This window comes from Varanus komodoensis, unplaced genomic scaffold, assembly GCF_004798865.1.
Source record: "Varanus komodoensis strain SLA01 unplaced genomic scaffold, ASM479886v1 scaffold74, whole genome shotgun sequence".
Taxonomy (NCBI): Eukaryota; Metazoa; Chordata; class Lepidosauria; order Squamata; family Varanidae; genus Varanus; species Varanus komodoensis.
In genome coordinates this window covers 1,944,757-1,963,300 of record NW_025336401.1, presented here as the reverse complement: position 1 = coordinate 1,963,300, position 18,544 = coordinate 1,944,757, and the positions used below count along the sequence as shown (strand labels likewise).

General features: G+C 45.6%; 1 protein-coding gene across 7 annotated transcripts in view; it reads left to right on the top strand.

The window, feature by feature from the left end:
* Nucleotides 1–2,763: 2,763 nt before the first annotated feature.
* The window catches only part of KLHL13 (kelch like family member 13), a 62,716-nt gene continuing 46,935 nt past the window's right edge, over nucleotides 2,764–18,544 (top strand). Inside the window, exons 1-3 of one of the 7 annotated variants that reach the window (XM_044452690.1) lie at nucleotides 2,764–2,869; nucleotides 11,363–11,421; nucleotides 16,945–17,016. In XM_044452690.1, the coding sequence (XP_044308625.1) occupies nucleotides 11,402–11,421; nucleotides 16,945–17,016 (92 nt within the window). In that variant the 5' untranslated portion in view covers nucleotides 2,764–2,869; nucleotides 11,363–11,401. Of the gene's footprint in view, nucleotides 2,870–3,156; nucleotides 3,235–11,286; nucleotides 11,422–16,944; nucleotides 17,017–18,544 lie in introns of those variants that run through there. The other 6 variants (XM_044452691.1, XM_044452694.1, XM_044452688.1 and 3 more) reach the window with 6 other exon arrangements.

The window sequence follows — 18,544 nt, the reverse complement described above, 5'->3', positions numbered from 1 at the left end:
GCCCGGGAGAGACGCGTCACTGCAAATGGCCCGCAGGGAAAGCGCTGTGCTGCTGCTGCTCGGGGAACGGCTCAGGACGAGCTGCTTCTGCAAAGCGACCCTGCAGGCACTTGTGGGGGCAGAGGCACGGCGGCGGCCTGGGAAAAGGCACATTTGGGTCTGGGTGAAGCGGCATTCTGGGCCAAACCGAAGGAAACCCGCAGGCAGGGCCTGAGTGTGAATGCCCTCGAGTCCACCAATGCGCACCTAGGCGTTCTGCTACTTACGCTGGAGGCCGTACAGAAGCGTCAGGAATGGTCAACATGGATAGCCATGTCTTCCATGAATACTTCTAAACCTCTTTTAATGCCGTCCGGAGCGGTGGTCATCACTGGCTTTTGTGGTAGTGAATTCTGTTGTTTAAGCTGGAGTAAAAAGTCCTCCCTTTCCAATGACCCAGATCCTGCACAAGTCAGCGCCACTGGATGACCTTTGGGGTCCTGGTTTTGCAAGACAGGGAGCAAGCAAATTGTCTCCCCTCCACAACTTGCCTGACCCGGTCAGGACTTCTTCCGGTCAATGCGGCATGAGAGCAGGGCTTTCCTGCTCTCCTGCCTGGTCCTGTTGGCTCTCAGCTGGCTTCTGCCCTTCATCCTTTGTGACCCTTTGCAGTGTGATCCCACAACAGAGGTTGTATTTGCTGAGCAGTGTCTGGTGCATTTTTAGTTATGTTAGCAACAGCCATCAGCCACTGAAATTGACAAGACCACACGGCAAGCAGTTCCCAGTTAGTCATTTTCATTCCTACCTGTAAAAACTCAAGAAGAAGAATTTTGCTTCCAAAAGCACTATCGCTTAGGAATCCCACTGAACATGCATAATAGCAGGATGCCTCTAGTTCGACCGATGAGTTATAATTAACAACACACACCCAGTCTTTGTAGTACTACAAAATGGCTGCAAACCTCCACCTACTTCTGGGGTAATCATACAGTAGCAGAGCTGGAAGGGGCTGGAAGTTCCGACCCCCTGCTCAGTGTATCACTCATATATCTTTATTTTCTTAACATAAACAAATACATAAAAGAGAATGTGGAACAAAGCAAACTAAAACAAACAGAACGAAGTAAAACGAACCAAGTGAACAAGTGTGTTGCTCTGTGAGGCTGTCCAGCTGCATCATGAATGCCTCCAGGGTGGGAAAGCCCACAGCCTCCCAAGGTGGTTGGTTCCATTGTCATGCTGCTCTAACAGTCTGGAAATGTTTCATGATCTCCAGCCAGAATCTGGCTTCCTGTAACTTGAGCCCATTATTCTGTGTCCTGCACTTGGGATGAATGGGAAATCCCGGCCTTCCTCTTCTGACAGCCTTTCAGGTACTCATAGAGTGCTCTCCTATCTCCCCTCAGTCTTCTCTTCTGCAGGCTAAACATGCCCAGCTCTTTCATTCCGTCCTCACAGGGTTTTGTTTCCAGTCCAGGATCACCCTTGTTGCTCTCCTCTGAACCCGTCCGTTTGTCTTCATCGTTCTTAAACTGTGGTGCCCAGAACTGGACACAGGACTCCTGCTGAAATCACTGGGATTTCTGTAAGTCCTGCTGAAATCGCTGGGATTTCCTTCTGTCCTGGTAGATATGTATAGCACTGAGTTTTTAAAACTCAGCTTGCAAGTCCGTACTTTTCAGTGACAGTGAAATGCCCTAATCAAATAGTTGCAATGTGGCTTTCAAAATCTGGAACTGAAGTCTTCTAGTTTATAAATGGTAAGAAAGCATTTCCCAGACTTATCCTTCTGTCCAAAGGTGGAAAATAAGCAGAGCTTTGTGCATGGCAGTATTCGACCTTTTCCCAGAGGGCAGCAGTTTGCTTTATGGTTAGGATGGTTCACAGACATCATACAGGGAAATAATACTGCTTTTGGTTTGCAAGAATGAATAAATCACTCTTTCCCCATCTAATAGCCTCGGATGTGTTAGATAAGAACTCCCATAATCCCTGACCACTAATCGATTTTTCTAGGGATGATGGGATTCTAGTGCAAATCATCTGCAGCATGGGGATGAAGATACGAAGCTTTCAGGTATCTCGGATTTTATTTTTGCAAATGGATAATTGCCTGCAACTTTCAGTTAATTTCAGAAGTTGGCGGCAACTACTCCCAAGTCTGAAATTTCTACTCCTGCAGCAACAATTCCAGTTATCCAAAGCATTTTCATGGTTATCATCTCCTTTTTAAAGAGAGAAAAGGGCTTACGCAACACTGACCTTGTTTCTTTCAGGGCCATAGGAAAACCTTGTTCTCCCAAGCATTTTAGTCTTTCAGCTTCTGTTGTTGCAAATCTGGCTGCACGAGGTTTTCCCCTCCCCCGATTGAACATACACGAGATTGCACCGTTACCGCATGTTAAATCTTTGCATTGCTCCCATGCTTCAATTCACATTTTATATGGCAGTTTGACACGTTTACATTTCACCTCATCAGGTTGCATTTGAGAGTTTGGAATGCGGTGAACCAGCCAGAGAGCTTCTGCTACCAGGCAGTCTAGGGAGAAGCAGATTGACAAACGACCGGCTATCGACACCGGCGGGACTCGAACTCGCCACCCTCGCGGTCCTGCCGCGAAACTCCTCTTCGGCTCCGCCCGCCTCCTTTGCCGCGCAGGCGTAGTAGCACCCCGCCGCGCCGCCATCTTGGTGACGCGAGGGGCGGGGCGCGGGAAGGGGCGGGGCTCCGGTTCCGGACTCGGGAGGACTTTTGAAAAGCTCCCGCAGCCGCCGCTGAGGGGGAGAGCAGTGGGGTGGCCTGGCTCGGCGGCTGCCGCACCCCGAAGCCTCGGGCCGGCTCCGCGAGAGCGCGCGGGCGGACTCCTGAGCGGCGGAGCAGCCGCGGGTGAGGCGGCAGAGGAGAGGGCGGGGGCAGCGAGGGCGCCCGTCGTGAGGGGAAAAGGGGAAAGGGAGGAGGGTTTGTGTCCCGTTCCGCGATTGGCCCGGTGCGGGAAGGCGCTTGGGGCGGGGCCCGCCGGTCCGCGCGCACCGGTTGGCCGCGCGCACTCCGGGGAGGGGAGCGAGACACTGGATTGGCTGGCCCTGTCGTCTCTTCGGTTGAGGGGGGAGGAGGAGGGACTCTGGCCCCGCCCCCTGGCCGAGTTGCGGGGGGGCGGGGGAGAAGTTGGCTCGTTTTGCGTGCGACCCCTCGTGTCCCTGCTTAGCGGCTGGCCTTATGGAGGGGGGAGCGCGACCAGTCCCCGCCCGCAGGTCTGGAATGTTGGGGGGGGGCGCCCTTGGCTTAGAGGCGCGGAATGATGCGGGGGGGGGGCTTGCTGCCTGTCGCCTTGGACCCGTCCCAGCTTTGTTAGGGCTGCGTTAATGGGGCGGGGAGGGTCTGCCTGCTTGCAATCCGGCTCCTCCTCCTCCTCCTCGGCCGGATTGCCAGGGTGGGGGGAGGCGTTGCCAAGTTTGGTGATGCCCGGCAGGGGAGCACTGCAAGTGCATGTGCTCCGGCGAGATGCATTTGCAGAGTTGCTGTAAGGCTAACGGACTTCCGAGGAGACTGATCATAATATCGTGCCATTAACTGACATGGTTCTTTACAGAGTTAATACAGGCGAAAGAGAGTTTGCAGTTTAAACTTAAATTGTTCACCAGTAGATCAATATAACATAGGGAAAAGGGTTCCTCACTGGTAATGAAGGATAACTAGGTATTTTCTGTTCTCCTTTTACTTTATTAGTAGTATTTCTTTGTTGCCTTCAGGGGGAATCCTCTCCCATAGCAGCTTGCCATATGAAATTAAACACAAAATATGTAAACACAGTTAAACACAAAGTATGTATGTGCAGCAGTAAGGGGAGGTGGCTGTTCTTCCTTGTAATAGTGTTCATAAAGACAAAGTTTCCATATTCTCATCAGATTCTGATTGGCAACCTTTGTAAGGGTGCAGGAGTTTGGGAAATAATAATAATAATTAGAACATTTCTATGCCGCCCCTTGCCAAAGCCTCGGGGCGGCTTACAACACAATACAATACAAAAATAACAATATAAAATTAAAATTAATAATATATATATATATATATATATATATATATATAAACGATATAAAAGAAGTTATAAAAGAAAAGATAGAAAAGAAAAGAAGTCGCCCTGGCCAGATAAATAAGTAAATATTGTTAACAATTAAAATGACGTTTAAATAAAAAGGTCTTTGCCTGGCGCCGAAAAACAAATAACGACGGCGCCAGGCGGACCTCTCTGGAGAGCACATTCCATAGATTGGGCGCCACCGCAGAGAAAGCCCTCCTCCAAGTACCTACCCTCCTAATTTCTTTCACGGAGGGTTCCTGGAGAAGGGCCTCTCCCGCAGATCTCAAGGGGCGGTCGGGCATATATGGATGTAAGCGCTCCTTCAGGTAATGGAGTCCAGATAAGTATGGACAGTATTCTTTCACTGCTGCTGTAGTGAAGTATCAGCCTTTTCTGATAAGCTAATGAGTAGCCATTCAGTGGGCACAAGTGGTAGCAATGATCTTTGTGCCAGCTGAAAAAAATTACAGGTTTCATCTCAGGTTTTCCGGCACAGCAACCTGGTAGTTTATTTTATTTATTTATTTGGGGCATTTCTATCCCATCTTATACAAAAGTCTCAGGATGGTGATACAATACAGTACGATAGCAGCACACAAAAACATAATATAAATATCTAATAAAACCAACATTAAAACTCATAATTAATCCTTAAAATACAAGGAAAATAAAAAGGGTTTGGCCTGGCACCAAAATGAGTAAAGCATAGGTGTCAGGTGCACCTGTCTGAGGAGCAGGTTTCAGGGTCCGGGTGCTACCACAGGAAAGACCCAGTATCCACTCTTCTTATCTCCTTCAAAGGGGGCTCCCGAAGAAGGACCTCAGGCAAGGATCTTAGGGGATGGGCAGGTGTCTATGGAAGGAGACATATGGTTGGTGCATTGTGTTTGGTGCCTGTGTGTGCCATTTTCATATGGTGCCTTGAGGTTAACCCAGGTGGCATGGGTTATTTGAGGGTTGTCTGACCTTCAAACTATCCCTGCTGCCTGCATCTCCATGGCACAGCAAGCCAGGTGCCATACAGAAATGGCACCTGTGGCCACCTGGCCCAGTGCTGAACCCATCACACAGTGCACAGGACTTGCCTGCAAAAGGCTTTGAGTTTGCAGCTTTTCTGTTGGCTACCCATTTCCATCAACAAAGTGCAGCATGTGCAGTGATGTCAGGTGACCACTTGAATGCCACCCTGGAGTCTTCCAAGGAGCCGGCAGAAGAACCGCTGCCCATTACCTCTGAGGACGGGGAAGTGCCCGAGGACAGGGGAAGGGCAAATGTCGTCCTTATCCTCAAGAAAGGAAAAGGAGAAGAACCACCTGGGCACTGCAGCCCAGTCAGTCTGACGTCGATCCCTGGGAAAATTCTGGAGCGGACTGTGAAGCAGTCAGTCTGCAAACACCGGGAAACAGTGCAGGGACGACTGGAAGCCAGCATGGATCTCTCAGGGACAAATCCTGCTGGACTAATATGTCTTCATTTTGCGATCGGGTAACCTCCCTGATGGACTGTGGGAATGCTGTGGACATAGAAAAGCTTTTAACCGAGTGCCCCATGATATCCTCCTTAGCAAACGAGCAGAGAGTGAGCTAGATGGAACGACTGTCTGTTGGATTCAGAGCTGGCTGCAGAATTGGACTCGTCGAGTGCTCATCAGTGGCACCTTCTCAAACAGGAGAGGCAAAAAGGGGGGTGTTGCAGGGTTCTGTTCTGGGCTCGGGGCTCTTCAACATTTTCACTAATGACTTGGATGAGGAAGTGCAGGGAATGCTTATCAGATTTGCAGATGACACAAAACTGGATGGGATAGCTAATACCCTAGAAGATTCAAGGCAATCTTGATAGGTTGGCGTTCTGGGGCACAAACAACAAAATGAAATTCAGAAGAGACAAATGCCAAGTTCTGCACCTAGGAAGAAGAAACCAAATGCATCATTGCAAGATGGGGAATACTTGCGTCAACAATACTGCAATTGAGAAGGAATTGTCGTAGATCACAAGCTGAATATGAGTCAACAATGTGACATGGCTACCAAAAGGGCAAATGCTGTTTTAGACTGCATTAACAGAAGTATCACTTCCAAATCTTACAAAGTACTAGTTCCCCTTTACTCAGCACTGGTTAGGTCTCATCTGGAGTATTGTGCCTAATTCTGGCCACCACTGTTTAAGAAAGATGCAGGCAAACTGGAAAGAGTTCAGGAAAGGACAGTAAGGATGATCCAGAAACTAGAAACCAGATCCTATGAGGAGGGTTTGAAAGAACTGGGCATGTTCAGCCTGCAGAAGAGAAGACAGAGTGGAGGTACAATAGCACTCTTCAAGCACTTGAAAGGCTGTCACCAAGAGGAAGGCCAGGGTCTCTTCCCGATCATCCCAGAGTGCAGAACATGGAATAATAGGCTCATGTTGTAGGAAGCCTGATTCCAGGTGGATATCAGGAAAAAATCCTGACTGTTGGAACAGAAATGGAACTGGCAGTCTAGGGAAGTTATGTGCTCTCCCATACTGGAGATGCACCTGGACCGCCGTCTGAGAGGGAGGGTTTAACTTGGTTGGACCCGATGACATTGTGGCCTGTTCTAGTTCTGTGATTCTGTGTAGCTTGGCAGAAGTGGAGGACAGCTATGTCTGAAGGATAAAGAAGGCAGATAATGCTGGGATGGAGAAAAAGGATATTACGAAGAGATTCTACGTCTCTGTATGACATTTCATTCGTTTGCACAATGTGTGACAAGGCCAAGCATTGCTTTAGCTGTTCTGCATGGAGACTGCCTTTGTGAAGGCTTAACCGTGAAGTCAGCCTGGCAGAGGGAAGCAATGTCATTAAATCTTCCACCTGCAATCCGGAGTGGAGTGACGGGGGGTCCCCCCTCCTGCTCTGTTCTTCTGGGCTGTCCCTTGCCAGGGGAAGTGGCTTGGCAAAGTTGTGCCCTGTTGGCATTGCTGCAGGATGCTTGCCTTTGTTCCCTGCCTTGAGGCATTCTTCTGATAACAGACCCATCTGCAACGGGCTGTCTCTAATGCCTGCGTCTCTAATGCAGAGTGGCACCTTTGGAAAGAGACACGACTTGCCTTAAGCATGTGTCACACTCGAGGTCTTAATCTCCGTCTAGAGCATGCCAAGGTGCTGTTGCCGATGGGCTCCTGCATCTGTCCCTGGCTGTCGAAACATGATACCCGCACGCAGGCGTTTTGTCCCAAGCCAGCTGGCAAATGCCAAACGCCCTGGCGCTCCTTTGGCTGTGGCATTTGCAGCACTGCCACTTGGACTTCCCTCTTTTCCCACTCGCTCATTGTGTCATGGCGTACTCCGCAGTGTCACTGGCACGCCTGCGGCTCTGCTTGTTAGGGACTGCAGGCAGGATGGATTCAAATGCGAGGGAGTTTGCACTTGCCTGCTTGCTAAGGCAAGCCCAGGAGGGCTGGCGCCCAAGCGAGACATCAGCTGTTCCAATCCCCAGCCTACCCCCCCCCCCTTCCTTCCGGAGACATAGTAACCGGATGACAAGGATAAGGGAAAGGCTTGGCTGTGCATTGTAGGCAGGGCCTCACAAGCAAAATATGTGGTATGTCTAAAGAATATGCCATCTTATTTATTTATTTCATTTGTATGCACTCGAACAGTCAAAGCTCTCTGGGCAGTTCACAGTCTTTGATTTAAATAAGCAACCAGGCCTGCACACTTCTCAGTATTGGCCAGCTTTTATACACAGGTGAGGAGCAGAACAGATTTTCAGTTTAACTGAAAAGTCCAGGTACACTGCTTGTTTGCTGAAAAGAAAGAATGGCTTAAGTTAATGTTGCTTCCTGGATATATGGGGTCAAGTGGGGTGGGGTGGGGGGTTTCACCTATCCTTAGTGCTGCGGCAAAGCCTGAAAACCATGAAGTCCTTGACCACTGAGCAATACTTTGGTCATGGGCAAATGTGTTACCCCATAAGATGTACGCTGTTCTATTCGGCCAGCGCTGGCTCCATATTCACCCCAGCACGATGAGTGAGAGCACGTGCCTTGTGGCGTTCCCCTTCACTGCTGCTCAGCTGTGCACATTTTTAATTGCTTGACAATGCTTTATGCAAACCTTGTCATGTAGTTTCAGCTTTTCTTGCCCTGGGTAAACTCTGCTTTCTTTACGGTATACAGAATGTTCTGGCTTTTGACTCTGTGATCTTCTCGGACCAGGTTGCTGGTAGTTCTAGTGTCAACCGAATGGAGGCATGGCCTTGGTTCTTACCATGCTGATAAACCTGGGTGTGCACCATACTACTTAAAATGGGGAAGGAGAGCTCACATGTATGAATGCTTCTCTGTATAGAGAAGCTGAGACATCCAGCACGCAGGGGAAACGGCTAGAGTGGAACCCTTTTGTGCAATATTCAGTTTTGTGAGGCCCTCTACCATATTAAGTAGGATTTGCCCAGACAGGCGTCATCACTTCAGTAGCGACTAGGCCATAAAGGCAGTTCTGTGCAGCTGTTAAGTACAGTCTCCCCAACCTGAGGCCCTCCAGATGTTTTGGACTGCAGCTCCATGCTGTCTGGAACATCTGGAGCATCTCAGGTTGGGGAAGTCTGCTGCTGTGCCACACAATTCAGTCAACCTGCTTTGTTGGTGGCGGGGGGGGGGGTTAGGTAAAATAGTTAGAGGGGGTGCAATAATGACTAAATGTACTATGGATGCTAGAGTGACACTGCAGCAAGACTTTTGCTTCAAATCTTTCCTCTCTCCCCCTCCCCCGTCTCCTGCCCTCTCCCCCAACTGGAGATCCAGCCTTAAAATGCCAAGAGTCGATAATCAACTCCACTGGAAATGTTGTCCCCCGGAGTCCTTTAAATAGCAGCTTACAGGACTCTTTGGTGATGTGTGGGTGGGTGTATTCTCTGAGTTTTGTTCAGTGTATTGGCATTAAGCTGGGCTTCTGGGAATGATAAAGTATTGTCTGGTACAGCTAGCCTGTAATAATCCCCTGTATTGGCATGAAGATTGCTGACTGGCTGTGGGTATAAATGCTCTTAAAATGTTACATGCAAATGTGAATTACTTGCTTCTTTCCTTGTGAATTAGTAATGTTCCTATTTTCTTTTATAGTGTAATGTTGGATGTTATGAATGTGATAGAGACCAGTCTGAAACCTGTTTCGTGAATGATGTATCACACATCTGTGTGTATGTAAAAACTGGGTAGTCACAATAGGGGCATAGAGAACCCACTCACTAGAGTGGGCTTCATGGGGTGTGTGAAGCTTAAAGACTGACCAGAGGTGGGAATGCAGTGAAATTGCTGCTTGGTTATACTTTTAAAGGACAGTAGTTTTCAGTTGCTGGAGGAACTAGAGAAACCTGCTTTGTCAAGGTGTAGCTGGCTTCCCTGTGATATATTTAGCCCACCTGTAATGCACAGCTTCAGGTGGGTGTTGGGCATATCCTAGAGACAACACGTTTGGCTGAGGTGGATCCCACGTAGAGTGAGTGCATCTCAGAACATGGCTGAAGAGCCTAGTGTAGTGGCCTGGTGAACAGTGGCAGATGTGCAGCGCATCCCCAGTAAATGAGTCTCTGGAAAGCTTTCCTAGAAGCCAGAAAAGCTGAAAAATATCGACTGGATAATTGATCCAAATTTCAAGGCAGTGTTTTATGTGCTATAAATGAAATAGCATTTTGAAGTGTAAGTGTCCAGAACCAGGTGGCTCTGATGCAGAAGCACAGCCAGACTCGGTGAGACGAAGTTCATTGGTGCGGTCCTGGAGTCCCTGTTGTATAATTTTTCCTAACTGGGTATGATGGCTAAATATGCGCAAAGGCCAGGAAGTCATTTTGGGTAGATGAAAGCTGCTTGCAGCCTTCCTTTGTCCAGCAGTGAGGTACCTTGGCAAGCCCAGCACAGCTCTTGCTCGTGCGTTTGCTCCAGTTATCAAGGTGCCTGCAGTTGCCTTGTTCCTGGAACAAGCATTTGTGTAATCATTAAAATGGTTGGCTGAAGTCTGAGTTAGCAAAATAAAACTGTCCAAACCCGTTTTCTCTTGCCCCTGTGCTTTGCTGTAGCAACTTGTTGGAAGTGGAACTGTTTGCTTCAGCCTCATTAAGTTTGAGATGGGCGTGACTGGCACCCTTGCAAGCAAGACTGTGTTGTGCCATTTAACGCATCCTTGCAAGGAAGTCCAGAAAGGTTACTCCTGCAGCTGCTTATATCTGCAAACTGGGTGGCAAGAAACTCTGAGGAAGGTACCAGCCCACAGTTCAGCCTTCCCAAACCCTGGTACCCTGCAAACGTGTTGGACTACAACTCATGGCACATCTGGAGGGCACCATGTTGGGGAAGGCTGCCATTGTTAATGCTGCTTTGGTGCCCTGAAAGGAAAGTCGGAGTTGCTGGTCTAGCTGGGGAACAGCGGAGGAATTTCTGCAAATGGGAACTCCCTGGCTGTTGTCCTCCCCTCTCGGGTAATGACTCCAGTGACTTCTGCACCATGGTTTTCAAGTCAAAAACAGTGGCAAGAGATTTGGGAAGGGCAGAACAACAAACTCTCCGAGCTCAAGTCAGTCCTTCAGTTGTGGTCATGTATGTCCCTCAGGAAGTGTGAGCAGAAATGTCTGGCTCAGTTAAGAATTAGAGTAGGGGTCCATATCGGCTAATAACTACAGAAGAATGCCCCAGTGGTGTTTGCCCCTTACCATGTTCCCCTTCACTGCTAAATGTTGCCTGAGTGTGCGTGTTTTTCAGCTGCTCACCAAGCCTTGATGTCAAGTCATTCACCTCTTCTAAGCTGCAAAAGTCTAGCCGTTCTTCAGGATGAAGTCTCTAATCGGCCTACCTTCTTTCTGCTTGTAGGAAGAGTTGACCTGGAGCCTCTTGTTAGGAATATATAATTTTTGTAATTGCTATGCTATGTTGCATTTCAATATATAGTTTTAATTTACATAGATTTGTGAAGTGCCTTTACTGTTCTTCTTTCTTTTGGTAGAAAGGCAGGCTGCAAATAGGTGTGAGAGAGAGAGATTTTGGGAATCAGTAGGCTGGTTGCTGATGAGCTAATTTTATGCAAAGACTGAATGGAAACATAGAAAACTGTTTGAAGCATAATAAGGTTTTGTGTAAAATACTGTGGGTACTGCTGCAATCTCCCCCCACCCTCCAATTCAAGAAATTACCATCTAGAAAGGGGGGTGAACAACCACTGAGGAAATAAAGGTGGGTTCAGTATGAGATGATCAGTACAGAATGCCCTGTGTTCTTTGAACCCCCACATGAGGTGCCTTCTTCCGCCTTCTGAGAGTGCCCTGTTTTTGTTTTTGTTCCACTTGCAGGTGTGCAAACAGCCCAGGAGGCATATCAGTGTGTCAGAGATGATGTGGAGAGACACATTGTGAGTAACTAAAGATTTGTGTGTTACCGTATTTTTCACTCTATAAGACGCACCTGACCATAAGATGCACCTAGTTTTTAGAGGAGGGATCCATGGAAAGCTTCCTGATAATCATAGGCATATTTCCCATCACTTCCCCATGGGCTTCATTAAAAGACGGGTTGCCATTTGAAAACACACACCGACCTGTGGTTAACAGCTCTCACCTGCGCCGGGGGGAGGGAGGCGGAGCAGGGCACGCCAAGTGCGTGCCGGCCAGGTGTGGTGCAGCCGGGCCGGCAGGGGTGCCGGCGGTGGTCTTCCGGGTGGCGGCGGCGCCGGGTCTTCCCGGGCAGTGGGGGTGAGCAGTCCGTCTCTCCGTGCGGTGGGCGGGTTAAAGCCTGCGGCTCCTCCTCCTCCACATGCCTCCCCCTGAGCGGCACAGCTCTCACCTGCACCGGAGGGGAGGGGGAGGAGCAGGGTGCACTGAGCGCGGGCCGGCCAGGTGGTGCCACGTGGTGCAGGCGGGCCGGCAGCGTCCCGGGCACCGGGCACACACACATTCGCTCTATAAGACGCATAGACTTTTCCCCTTACTTTTGAGGGGGGAAAAAGCGCATCTTATAGAGCGAAAAATATGGTATATAAAACAGTAACCTAGTCGGAACAGCAGTGAATCTCAAAATCTTGCCCTTTTTCCTACTTCCTTGATGAATCATATGAGAGAAAATGAACAGCAAGCCTTGTCTGAGCTACGGAAAATAGTGCATTGTAGGTGTGGCTGATGGGGCACATCACAGACTGGTTTGATGCACTTGGGTAACATTTTAAGATTACATCAGTTACATATGCTGCGGTGCAGCAAGCTACTTCAGTTATTTCATAATATGCAGACACCAACCCCACAACTCAGTCGAACAAATTATTTCAGTTGCAGATTAGTTCAGCTTTAAGACTGCAGTGCATCAGACTTCCCTATGAAAGCCACTCAGTGTATGAGTACTGGCATGAGCTCTGGTGTAGGAAGTCCACAGAAGCTCCAAGCCATTTACTTGGCATCACATTCATTAAGTGCTAAGATGGCCTCTTGGCTTGCAAAGAGAGAAGCTTTAAAAATAAACGTGCGACTCATGAATGATTTTTGTGTGTCTTGCTCACGATGAAGGAATTGTCATGAAGGAGCAATGTTTGGCTGTATTTTTGTTCCTTGTCCCCAGCATTGATCTCCCCATCTTTCTGAAACATTCTTAAGGCAGTTTACCATCAAAATAAAACAGTACACAATGATTAAACCTGCAGATTTAAATAAAACAATGATCCTAAAGAAGTAAAAAGGTGACAGCAGCAGCAACATAAAACAGTACAAGGACTGTATTCTTGCCAAGGCACATTTCTGTAGCTGTATCTCAGCTTGTGACCCACACGGTAGGCACAGAGCTCATCATGTGTGTTTGGAAAATACTCTTTTGCAATTCAGGGGAGTCTCTGCTGCCCAGGTTCATGGTGCAGTCGTCTGTAATGTCTCTAAGCACTTTGCTTCTCAGTATCAAGTGGGAAGTTTCTCTCCTCTCAAAATGCCATTTTAGAGTCTTCTTATAGAAGCAAGTCAAAAGCATAGCTTAGGTTTTCTGTCACAGAAGTTAATGTCAGAAGATCTGTGAGCAAGACGTTCTTAAAAGTCCAGATCCTTTAGGGTGCAAATGCTTGTGTCCTTGGACAATGAAATAATCCAATTTTAGCTCTGTACTGAAGGAGAGCGTTGTGCCAGAGCAAATGCAAATTGCTGTACGGCAGCTGGGTTTGTCAAGAGCAATTTTGAGCTTAGGCTGTCCTAAGTGCAGGGGGAAAATACCTTCTTGTGTGTGTGTGGGGTGGGGGGGGGGGGGAGGGAAGAGTCGGAACCCTGCTGCTTGAAGCATACCTTGCTTAGGGCTGCTGGAGTTACCATGAAATGTGAAATAAAGTATTCGATGTTTTATAGTTAAGGGTCTGCAACAAAATTTGGTTACATTGTAAGTTGAAGGCAGAAGAGCTCTGATAAAATATTTTATATTTTATATTTTATTTTAAATTTTAAATATTTATCTGATAAATTACTGATAAAATATTTCTGTCCTGGCTATGATGGTAAGACTGCAATCCTGTACTTATTTACCTGTGCAAAAGACTCACTGAAATTGATGGGTCTTACTTTGCATATCACATTTTTTTAAAAAGATTATTTATTTAGGATATTTCTAGGCCATCCATCACTTTTGTCTCTGGATAGCTTACAATAAAATCTATAAATACAGTATACATATCCCAAATAACAATAAATTAGACACCCCACAACTGACATATGCATAGGATTGAGCAGCCTACCCACTTTATAGGGTTGTTGCAAGGATAACATTGAGAGGAGGACTTTGCAGGCTGCCCTGAGTTCCATGGAGGGGGGAATGGTGGGATATAAATTTAATAAATTAAACATCTTGATTTTTATCGAATAATTCATGCATTGGGTCCATTTTCTTTAAACTTAGGCTCATTACAAAAATATTGACTTGTGTACAGCGTATGTCCTGCACCTGTGACTCAGTCTGCACATATTAAAAACAGCACAATAATACAGTGTTGTAAAACAGAATGTAAGGGCAGGGGTATTTATTTATTGTTTGTTTGTTTCTTAGAAGCTTTTCTATCCTGTCCCCTATAAAATGTCTCAGGATGGCTTACAATAAATAATAATAATAATAATAATAATAATTATTATTATTATTTTTATGACATTTCTATGCTGCCCCTTGCCGAAGCCTCGGGGCGGCTTACAACACAATAAAATACATTGAAATACAATAGAACATAATAAATTACCATTAAATACAAAAAATACAAAAAATACATTGAGTTACAAACATAATAATATAAAATTAAAATTATCAGTATAAAATAAGTAAATAAATAATATAGGAGGAGAAAAGAGAAGGAAGAAGAAGTTGCCCTGGCCAGATCATATATTTTAACAATTAAAATGATGTTTAAATAAAAAGGTCTTTACCTGGCGCCGAAAACCAGTAACGACGGTGCCAGGCGGACCTCTTTGGGGAGTGAATTCCATAGGTTGGGCGCCACCGCAGAGAAAGCCCTCCTCCGAGTACTTACTCTCCTAATTTCTTTCATGGAGGGTTCCCGGAGAAGGGACTCTCCCGCAGATCTCAAAGGGCGGTTGGGCATATACGTGTATTCACTGTACATCCAAACTGGGGTGGAATTTTTGTTTCAGAAAGCATCTACAGTAAAATAAACACATTAATAAAATTTCTGCACAGCAGTGGCAAAGCTTCCTATTCTAAAGATTTTTTTTAAAGTGCAGCTATTTGTCAAAGACATCTTTATTTTGGGAGAGATGTCTGAATCATATGTTGCATGGTAAAATGGATTGCGTAAGTTTGCAATGTGTTTGCTGTAGATGTGGAAATCTTAACTGTTTTAATGCTGCATTTTAGCATACTTTTTGTCTATGCATGTGAGTGTTTCAACTGGCTTGTTCATTTATTTAGTATTTTTACTTGTCAGCTGCCCAGAGAGCATTTTTACAGACTTGGGGGGTCTCTTGCACTCTAGATGCTGGAGAAAAAGTCCCATCATCCCTGATCATTGATACGGCATTGATGGGAGTTGGAGTCCAGCATCATTTAGAGGATCACAGATTTCCTTTATCTGCTATAAATAAATAAATGTGGTGGGCAGCTGCTTTTAGAATGATTGCAGTGGTAGGAGTGCTGTGAATTGACTTTATATTGAAGCTTGGTTTTCAGTGCCCAACTAGTGATATTCTACCAGGGAAATCTCTTGAGAGTTTATGTGACCGAAGAACAGAAAGATGCTGTAAAGATGATATAGTGGACAGGTTATTGCATTAGGGCTAGAAATGCCCAGGTTGCAACCCTTTTTCAGTTCTGAAACTCATTGGGTCAGTTACACCCTCTCAACCTAACTTACCTGTTTATGAGGATAAAAACGGGGAATCCTAGGTACATAGACATAAGCAATTTGGAGAAAGCGGGGGTGGGGGGAGAAGTGTATATGTGTATAAAAGCAGACATCTAACCTACTTCTCTAGCAGGCAGAACTCTGATGGAGCATCTTCCTTTAGTATTAGATATGATTTTAGGTGTATTGGTGAGCAGGTGTCTTTGCCATGTCCGGCAGCATTCTCTCGATTCCCTGTGTCCCCCACTCAGCTTCCCAGTTCACATTCTTATGCATCATAGAACCAAATCTTCTCTGCATCAATTTGCTTGATTATTCTGTATGTGGAGATTGCAGTCTTCTTACGTTCATGTAAGGAATCGACCGATTGATCTTGTGTGCTGTGCCAGTGAGAGGCATACGATTGCTGAGGCAGGCTTTTATCCTTGTCTAGATCACTGTAAAGGTTTTGTCTCCAGTGAGTGCATTAAATCCAGGATGAGTTCCAAGCTACTGAGGATGGAGCAACAAAAGCCTTTCGCTTGCTAAGATCTGTGTTCTTTGATACTTCTCTTGCTGAAATCTGATCTCTGCTAACTAGAAGATGAATTTCCTACAGTATTTTCTGCAATTCATAGACTGCCACTAGCTTTCTATGACAGGGTCCTTTTTGTAAGTACTTCTCTTCCTTATAAGCAGAGAGGGGAGAAGGAAGAGACAACAGTGACTCATTTTATCTTTGCTTCGAACTTCGGATTCCATCAGAAGATATATGTTTGCTTATGGAATGCATTAGTGGCAGACATGAACATAGGTCTGAAATAATCACAAACTCATGGAACATAATTTGTCTTTGGCCCTTCTATGCTGTGTGTAAAACTCCATTTGCCAGGGAAAGGATGTACTGCTTATGGGAAGGAAGGGATTGTAAGAAACAAATATCATGCATACAATGAGCCCAGAAAAGACCTGTACACAAAGCTGCTGTAATAACAAAGTTGGTGCTAAATCATGAGGGTCGCCACAGGTCTGCTTTGACAGTAGAAAGGAAAGCTGATCAAAGCTCCTTCAGCTGCTTCATCGTGTGGATATTCAGCACAGCCCAGGAGCTTTCTTTCTTGAAGGATGACATTCTTAGATCGCGGGTGTTGACTCTTTGCCTGACATAGTTATTCTGCTAAATGCCTTTTTTCCAAGGGGATTTTTGTTCTTGGAATAATCTTAATGTGCTAGGCCCTTTGAACACTTCCTGTTTCAGCACTTCTTCGCTTCCAGACCCCTTGAAAGAGGGCTAATGCACCCGTGTGTTCTTAAAAACTGAAGAAGAAAAGAAACGGTCTGGGGATTCATCTCTGGACTTCTAGAATAGCAGATCTTTTGTCCAGTATTTCCTTGTTAAGTGACAAAAGCCTCTTTTCATTATGAAGCAATCAGTTGTCTTGGCAGTGTGACTGACTTCATCAGTAATTACACCCCCCCACCCCAGTGAGCTGTGCTCACATGATTTTTTAAGTTGTCTTGGTACATTAGGGTACCATGCTTTCTGTCTAAAAAACAGAACATTAAAGTCTTATCTCCTTTGGTTAACAGGGGAGTTACTAACATTGACGGTATGGATCATTCTGTGCTCAGAAGGGAGGTGTCATCCGTGCTTCATGACAGGTATGTGTTTGCTACAAAATGAGTGGGTTTAACAACTTAATGTGCTAAATGATCCTTCGTCCAGGACAAATCTATGGAGTTTTCTTTCTGGAGGAAAAGAAGTCTTAAGAACTATGACCTTAAGTGCCCAGGCACTGGCTTGAGATCGTGTCAACCATTTGTCAGTGTATTTGTCTTCACTGATGCAGTTTGGGATCTCATGTTTGTGAAGAAGTATTGATGAAGCTGCTGTAAATGAAAAATGGATCGTTAGTTTGGGATAAAGAAATTTATTTCCCTTACATGTGCAGTTTTGGATTGTCTACTGTTTGGTTGCTGACTTCTGGTGGATGGAGATAGGTAGGAGAGCAGCTTACCAGCTTAATCTGGATCTGTGTTGTAGAGACATGTGCCTTGACTGTTAGCATTTTTAGCATGTCATTTATTGTGATACTTCTGCCAAATCAATTATACTATGTACAATGTTTGTTAATGCACTTTTGACCTTAAAACGGGATGTGGAACTTGATATGCTGATGAGAGAGTCATGGGTTTGTGGAAGAACAGACACATGCTTGGATTTTATAGGTCAGGAAGGATGGAAGGTTATGCTTCTGTCATATTTAGCATTTTCTGTTCCCATCCAAGATGTGTTATACTATTTAATACCAGTATTTTGGGGAACATCCTTGGAAAAGATTCAACCTTTCCCCTCAATTGCATTTTGTCTGCCTTTGTTGAAGACGTGGCTCTTATTTGCTAATTATTTCAAGTTAGTATTTCACTGAAATATAAAATGGTTAAAGCCCTCCACTAAAACCTCACTTAGGTTAATCATATCCATTGCAAGCATGCATCAGTTCCCCTCTCTTCTTACACTTCTGCTTTGTGACCATTCATTCTTATGGCATCAACTCTCAGTTTCTCAACCAATTCCCATGAAGCAGCATCTATCTCTGCAAGAATTTTTTTAAAGTGCATTCACAGTTCAAAGGCTCTAGATGTGTACAGCCACTATTTTTTCCTTAATTGGGGGAAAACTGATCCTGAGCTAAAATCTGGGCTAACTAGCTGAGAAATGCCCAATCAAATAGGTTTTTGATTTGGAAAAGTGTAATTTTCATAGGCATGGTAGATCCAAAATCGCAGTTTCATGGTCACACGCATAGGGTTAGTTTAGTTTGTCCATAACGTTTTTCACAGGGACCTTCAGTTAGATTTAGTTTTTTGTGAGGGTGGTTATTAAGCCAGTCTTGAGTATTTTTAATAGGCTGGATAGAGACATCTTCAAATATTCTTTTGAGTCCAACATACTGAGATGTTTATTTCATAGAATGTTATCCAAGAAAGATTCCTTCACTCTTTTGTCAGCATTGTCTATACCTTAAATAAGAACTCCTTTCAGGCTCATGTCATGAAATTAATTGCAAATGTGTGTGTTGCCTTGTAGGTTTGACAGCCTTGATTAGTGCTGTAAAATGGTTGATTCCATCCGTGTGGCATGTGACATGAAAAAGCCACTTGATAAAAGGGTGCATAGAACATTTTT